This window comes from Gymnodraco acuticeps, unplaced genomic scaffold, assembly GCF_902827175.1.
Source record: "Gymnodraco acuticeps unplaced genomic scaffold, fGymAcu1.1, whole genome shotgun sequence".
Lineage (NCBI taxonomy): Eukaryota > Metazoa > Chordata > Actinopteri > Perciformes > Bathydraconidae > Gymnodraco > Gymnodraco acuticeps.
The window spans coordinates 571,576-579,359 of NW_022992284.1; the positions used below are offsets into that span (position 1 = coordinate 571,576).

A 7,784-nucleotide genomic window follows, 5' to 3' on the forward strand; every position below is an offset into this window, starting at 1 on the left:
TCTGCTGGGTCCATTTTGTGGTCGGTTCGTTCTGTCACGGTGTGTGAAGCAGGTAGGACCCAAATGCAGATTAAAGTGAGAATTACTTTATTTCAAGGCTAGGTGCTAAACAAAGACAAAACCGAACACTCACCGACGAACTAGTCATGACACAAGACGAACCGACAAAGACAGACAGAAAAACCAGAACTTAAATACACACAAGACTAATCACAGAAACAAGACACAGGTGAGGAGGGAGGAGAAAACACAGGGACACCAGGTGAACACAATCGGGTAAATTAGACACACCAGGGAAACTAACGACCGGGAACCACAGACAGATTTAAACAAGACACAACGCAGACAGAAACAGGCAAGACAGGAAGTGAAGACCTTTCAACATAAAACATGAACCAAGACAAGACAAAACAACATAAAGACAGATCGTGACAAATACTTCATAAAATAATGCAGATTCTTTATCTTACCTCTTTCTAATCTACACACATACAAGTATTTAACTGAAGTTACACAACAGTGTTGTTGATACAGAGTTAGAGTTTATTCACACGTCACATACTACAGTGGGTTATGTATTCAAGAAACATTGAACAGTGCTGCCACATATGACACAGGGAAAAAAGAAAAGACTCTGAACCCTTTCTTTGCCATTATATAAAAATAGTGTTGCTACAAAAGTATAAATTAGGCTTACTAATAAGACAACTCAGATCTGAAGCTACACAGGAATATGCTGCAACAGTGCAATAAAAAAGACAAAATTAATAGAATCAAACCCTTTTTTTGTTGCATTTTAGTAGATTATAAAAAGAAATGCCTTTAACATAGGATGCAAGCAACACTAGTTTCTTAACCTGAATTGATAATAGACTATAATCAATTTAAGTTTGCATTCTTATACCATTTTGTACAATAATTATAATGAATAAGTTCAAACAAACTAAAACTTACAGCTGATTAATAACGGTATCTAACTTGAGTTTATATTATATCAAAAACCTGTTGAAATGCTACTGTTATTTTTACTGTCCACCAAAAGCGCATAGGCAGCCTCCAGGGTCCGTGTACTTTTTGTCAGTTTGATTTTTCGTTTTAAACAAAAGCCAAAAAACGGAAATACCAGCCTTTTTCCGTTTTTTCTTTAAAACGAAAAAACGGGAAACCAAAGCCGTTTTTCCGTTGTTGTTGTCTGAATAAAAAGACGGATAACGAGAAAACCTAATTAAAAAAAGGTAAGTGTACAGCCTTGCTCTTGTTGTTGGGCCTGGTGAAAATGGACTGCTGTGTATTTAGCTGTCCTTTCAGGCCCCTCCCCTTTTGGAGCGTAGGGCAGAATTAGGAGGGAATTCCGTCTCGTAGCGTTTTGAAATGCCGCTCCGAAATTACCCTTCTTCGATAAAGCCACGCTCGCATTGCAGATGAGATAGATGGACTTTGAATTGGAATAAATACAAAAATAATCATCCTCCCACTCGGAGTTAAAATTATATATATGTTTTGCTTCTGCCATAATTGCGGTCTTGTTTGTGTGCAGACTGTCACTCCTGTTGACACGGACAACGTTAGCGAATTAGTGCACTGCCCACTAGCCACGCCCCGACACATGGGGTCACGCCGGCCAATCACAAAGCTTTGATGCATTCAAGTGCATTATTCTGGCACAGGAAGATTATGTTATAGGACATTAACGATAAAACAGAATATTGTTGTTCTATTTTTAGACACATCTCGCGATCGACTGGTTGGGCACCCCTGTGTTAGACCTTCAACAGACTGTTCTAAATGACCATCATGCTCCTTGTGTTTATACATTTGTGTAAATGTTTAACTGTATGTGCATCTTCATCGCAAGTACAACAACAACCCCTGTAAAATGTACCACCAACTGCTTGCTTGCAGCAGTTAGGCCTACTTCCTATTTACCAAAGGTGCATGAAGCTGCTTAGTTCAAATCAGCAGCAAACAACAGTAATACCATACAATCTGCTTTCAAGTGTACTGTGATTTAAGGTGTGTTTGAAAGTAGGATGATTACCAGGATAAGTATAATTGATTCAGGTGGTGTATTGTTGATTACATGCTGCAATCTTAAGTGGTAGGCTACTTGGTGGGTTTAGTAACTTTGAAGTGACAAATAGTATTGTTATTTTCTGAAAGTGAATACTTGTTCCTTTCAACACGTAAACAACCTGTAAATGTAATGCTTCTTATTCTATTACTTTCTATATTAAAGCAGACTTGTATACTTCTTGCCTTGCCACTGGTAGAAACCTGAACAGCACCCTGCTGCTCTATTTTAAACTTGTTGAGCAGTGAGCATGCTATACCCTCACTCACAGGCAACAGCTATCACAGACTTTGAATCGGAACTGCCTGCAAGTAGAAATACAACCATCTTTGAAAAATTCTGGTGTCAGATCAAAACAGAAACATATGAATGTTTGCTCTGGAAAGCCTCTGGTCACCTCTGGTATGAAGCTGTTTTCTGCATGTGCTTTGCTAAAGTCATGCTACCATGCTAGTGCTCACACTTTGAACTGCTGTGCATGTGTGCCTGGAGTTAGGTAACATGAATGTTTAGCACACACTGACAGTGTCACTATGGCCTCCATTTGTGTGTCAGTTGTTGGGCTGCTGCTGAAGGGCAGAACCAGTTAAAGATACTAGTCAACATGGAGAAGAAATGCCTTAAATAAAAATGCATTTAGAACTTTGTTCTTATTTTCTGCTCCATTTATCTTCTCATTTAACTTATCCCTAGATATATATTTTTAATAAAAACTACTGTACCTTTACTCTGAAAGATTTAGAGTTTACGAAACAAACTACCTATTTTCAGTTCCTCTTTTTTTTATTTGTGTTTGGCACTACTTTACCACAAGGTCCTCCTCACTCTGCTGACAAAAGTGGGACAGACATCCAAAGCAAGAGTCCATGGGTGATCCAGGCCTGGCCTCTGCTCAGGCAGAGCATGGATCACTTCTGCTCAGGCAGCTTGAGAGGATGAGGGCAGCCGAGGAGCTAACTGATGTGGTCCTGCTGGCAGAGGGGATTCCCTTTACTTGCCACAAGGTGGTGCTGTCTGCATTCAGCCCTTACTTCCAGGTGAAGTTGCTGTCTACAGTTACTGAGAGTGAATGTGCTGATAAAGGAAAAATCTGATTTGTTTTGCAGAACTGATACGAGTAAATCTGTTGAGGATGCTATGAGACATTAATTGTTAATCACTGTGTCCAGGCCATGTTTACATGTGGTCTGAAGGAGACCCGGGGAGGAGAGGTATTTCTTAGAGACACTCCTGCCCAGAGCCTGGAGCTGCTACTGGACTACATGTACCGAGCTGAACTCCGCCTTTCGGACGACAACATCCAGGGAGTGGCTGCAGCTGCCTTCCTGCTCCATGTGGATGGAGCCTTCAGGTGGGAGAGGAGAACTGGAAATAGTAGTGATGGCGAGATGAAGCCTTATGAAGCTTTGAAGCTTTCCAGCCAATTGGTTCGCAAAAGGGTTCATCTCATGAGGCTTCATCATGGGCTTCATTTGAACACAAACCCCCTGTTGGTCAAAGTGTGTAAAACAGGCAGATTGGACATCTCAACAGTGTGCTCTATCTCATACCGAGTTCCCAATGAGTAAAGCCTTAGAATACATCTAAACAACGAACATTAAATCATATTTTCATGTTAACAATATTGTTTTTATTCCAGTTGAATGATTGTGATTGAAAAGCCTAAGGAGGCTGGTAAACATTACAAATAGGGATTTGTATTCCTTAATAATATTCATAAACGTAACCATGTTGTAGCCTGAGAAAGGCTAAACCATATCAAAGAATACATTTATTAACTACATTATCTCATTTAGCTGTAGCTTTTATAAACAACAAAAAAGACGTATTGACGAGTCGTTGAACCAGAGACCCTGCGATCGTGAGTCAACTGCTTTCCAGCTGAGCCACAGCACACACGCTGAATCTCCCTGAAAATACTGTAACATATTTATTCCTGTATTTATTCATTCATGTTTTTTTTCCTACATTTATTTATGCTTGTATCTATTTATACTTATGACATGTTCCGACCTCTATATAGGTGAGGGTCTGAGCTCTCTTGATTCCATCGTGTCACCGGGCCCGGGTACAGGAGGGGTAATATGGTTCTTATTATACATCCATGGGTATTATGAGCGTTGTGGTTCAACGGTTCAACCGATCTGAATCGCTTCCTGAAGCAGTCACGTGGTATCGACAGGCAGCGAGGCTTCGTTTGTCATCGATGACGTCACTGGCCCAAAACGATACAAGCCTCGATACATGCTTCACAAAAAGCTTCGGGGATTACTCGACACACGCTCCGAAGCCTCGGCGCAATACGTAACATCACTAGGAAATAGGTCTATATTCAAATAAACGCATATCAATTAGCCCAGTGTGTGTATATGGAACATCAGGAGCATCCAGATACCTTTCTATATGTGGTATATGGCAGGATAGAAAGTAAGTTTGAGAAGTATTTTAGTTCCCATAGCCACCTTGTTATCGCTGCAGGTTGTGTCAGAACCACATGGAGGCCTGCATGGACCCTTCCAACTGTATTGGCCTGTACCACTGGGCCAGAGACCTGGGGGCCGCCGGTCTGGCCAACTGCGCCTTAAGATACCTCTGCCAACACTTTGCACAGGTAAGGCATTCATTATTAGTTCATACAAATATTCTCTCAATTAGAGAAAATGTCAAAACTGTTACTTGGGGTAAGAAATGATGTGGTCAAATGTAGATGTATGTGCAATGTCTATTCAGGCCTTGTGGAACCACCTGCTTAACTGTATCAACATTGTTCTTCTTTATTCAGTATTTGCCATTGATAACTCCCCCTTCATTATCCTCTTGCCTCAGGTTTGTGAAGAGGAAGAAGTGCTGGAGCTGGATGCTCAAAGTCTTGGGGACCTGCTGGGCTCAGATGACCTCAACATATCGCAGGAGGAGGTTGTGCTGGAGCTGGTGCTGCGTTGGGTGGAGAGGCGAAGAGGAGACTTGCAGAGTGAAGCCCAGGCTGTGGAGTTAATCAGGCGTGTCCGGCTAGAACTTGTTGACCCTCAATTCCTCCGTAAAACTAGGAGACGAAACCCGGTGAGAGAAGAAAGGGAGGGAAGGGGAGAGACAGCAATACAAGTCAAGATTCCTTATCAACATTTATCAGAAGATTAGTAGATTGTCAGACTACCATGCCTGTATATACAATGTTCCAGGAGTTGCTGAGGGATGCTGAGTGCTTTGGGATGATTGACGCTGCTCTCCAGACCCCAGGTCTCTGTGAGGCGTCCGCTGCACCTCGGCCAGCCCTTCGTTACGGCATGGAGACCACCGACCTGCTGCTCTGCTTGGGTGGGGTGGATAAGGAGGGAGTGCCTGCCCGCCGTGGAGGACTTGCTGACCTCAGTTTTTGCTTTGACCCGCATGGCAGAAAAACGTACTTTATCCCCTCTCCACTGAGGGTCTGTGGGGGTATGGGGCAGATCACAGCTGGGGCAGTGACACGAGACAACAACATAGTGGTAGCTATAGAGGGAGAAGACCAACACAGAAGCAAGAGGGTAGATATCTACAGGTGTGTGTGTTCACATAAGAATACAAATCATTTTTAAGGCCACTGCTTTCCAGATCTAAAATGCCTTTTTATTTGCCAGGTACGATCAATCAGAGAAGAACAGCTGGATGAAGCTGTGCTCCACAGCACACAGGGACATGTATGCTTTAGGGCTTCTAGGTGATGCCCTGTATATGATGGGAGGTCAGATGAAAGTTCATAATCACTACATAATCACAGACAATGTTTCTAGATGGTCGCTGAAGAGAGGAGGCAGCTGGATCAGCTTTTCCCCTCTGCCTCTTCCCTTGGCCTGCCACTGCACCGTCAGTCTGAAGGAGTGTCTCTATGTGCTGGGGGGCTGGACACCACAGGTACACAGAAATGTTCAAAAAACGTCAGCTGTAGATGGGTGCAATGATGTAACCTTGAGCAAGAGTACACTGGTCTATTATCAGGTTCAGGCTAGCCTGATGACAACCAAAAACAGACTTTCCCCACCGATAGGGCTACATTTTTCAAAGGCCCATAACAATTATTTTATGTTGACACTGACAGCCCTGTCAATCAAATGTGATCGATCCACAATCAGCACAAACCTTAAGTAGATTGACTGACCTTTTAGGTGTTGAACTTCTTAAATATTAGCCATTGCTGTTTTTAGTGAACTTTAACTTTGGTTGATGTACGCTTAGTGCTACGTATTTAATGTTTTAGAGAAACACTTGTTAAGGGGGAAATCAAATTTAGTTTACAGGTTTACATTTGAAAGACTCTGTTGTCCTCTAGCTGGGCAGGACTGGGATAATAATTCAGGCTGAGAACCTTACATCAGCCCAGGCCATGTTCACAGACCACTACTGCCACTACTGGAGTTTGTTGGCATACCCTCTCTTTTTATCGTCTATCAGTCAGATGACGAAATAATAGGTGTAACATTCACCTTCTCTGTCCTTCACTGTTTCCTCTGGTTCTCATTTCTCACCTCAATGTGTTCTTCCTCCCTCTGTCCAACTCTTGTCTCCTCCATCAGCACCAGCCAGATGATGAACCTGACAAGCTGAGTAACCGTGTCTTTCGGTTTGACCCCGGCAAAGACAGGTGGACTGAATGTGCCAGGATGAAGTACTCCAGGTACCGCTGCGGGACGGCTGTCCTCAACGGAGAAATGTACATACTAGGTCAGACAAGAAAGACTGCAAGTTAATTTCTAAGTATTTCTTCTCTATGATATTGTAGCCAGGTGATGTGTTTGTGTGATTTTCAGGTGGTATAGGATGTGATGGAGAAGACTGTGGACAGTTACGACACTGTCTTAGCTCTGTAGAGATCTATAACCCAGACACAGACACCTGGAGGGCAGGACCAACCCTGCCCACGTCTTTACTCAGCCTTCAAACTAACGCCTCCAATGTAGGAGCAGTGCATGGCAAGCTTTACCTCTGTGGATACTACAAGGGTGCTGGTGAGTAAGTGAATGCCTGACAATATTTTTTCATGCAGGTTCTTTTGCATGATCTCTTAGAGACGTAAACTTCATGAAATGGCCTTTGCACACAAACTATAGGAACACTTTGGGTCTGGGAATGCCAGCCAACTGATTAGATTAGAATAAATTAGATTTTGGTCAGCTGTCATTTACATACTTTCTCTAACTACTGCAGGCCGTCATGAGATCATCACCAAGGAGATTTTAAAAATGGACCCTGCAGACAATGTGTGGACTGTAGTGGAAAGACGAGCAGCCTTGCATGACAGCTATGACGTCTGTCTGGTGGCTAACCTCAATCCTCGAGACCTCTTCACACCATAATTCATCTCCTCCTGACTCTGAGCAACAAAGCTTGGAGCAAGGATGTATGGGAAATGAAGCTTCTGTCCTCTTAGCCTCATTCAGCTGTATTGAAACCTGGCTGGGAATTCCTAACCGCAGACAATAGTGGTGGTGTTTTTTGTTGCAGCCCTATAATAACCTTTTGCATGGGTGTATAAGGTTGTTTATTGAGTAGAAAAAACAATACCAGTTAAGCAGTCAGCTATCTTTTCAGCTTTACACGTTTAAATGTGATATAGCTAGGGGCTATAGTCATAATGTTGAGTTGAGTTAAATAAAACAAATAAATGAAATCCTGACGTTTTACTAAACACAGTTACTCTTTCTCTCCATATTAAAAGTATCTGCTTCATCCCAAGTTT

At 42.5% G+C, this 7,784-nt stretch overlaps 1 protein-coding gene across 1 annotated transcript; it reads left to right on the top strand.

Moving 5' to 3' along the window:
• The first annotated feature begins 2,366 nt into the window (after positions 1 to 2,366).
• On the top strand, positions 2,367 to 7,715 carry LOC117540718 (kelch repeat and BTB domain-containing protein 12-like). Its single transcript, XM_034207512.1, has 10 exons — positions 2,367 to 2,473; positions 2,886 to 3,108; positions 3,241 to 3,422; positions 4,550 to 4,682; positions 4,898 to 5,131; positions 5,251 to 5,609; positions 5,689 to 5,962; positions 6,622 to 6,769; positions 6,856 to 7,053; positions 7,253 to 7,715. The coding sequence occupies exons 2-10, from the start codon at positions 2,938 to 2,940 to the stop codon at positions 7,399 to 7,401; spliced, it is 1,848 nt and encodes a 615-aa protein (XP_034063403.1). The 5' UTR covers positions 2,367 to 2,473; positions 2,886 to 2,937; the 3' UTR covers positions 7,402 to 7,715.
• The last annotated feature ends 69 nt before the right edge of the window (positions 7,716 to 7,784 follow it).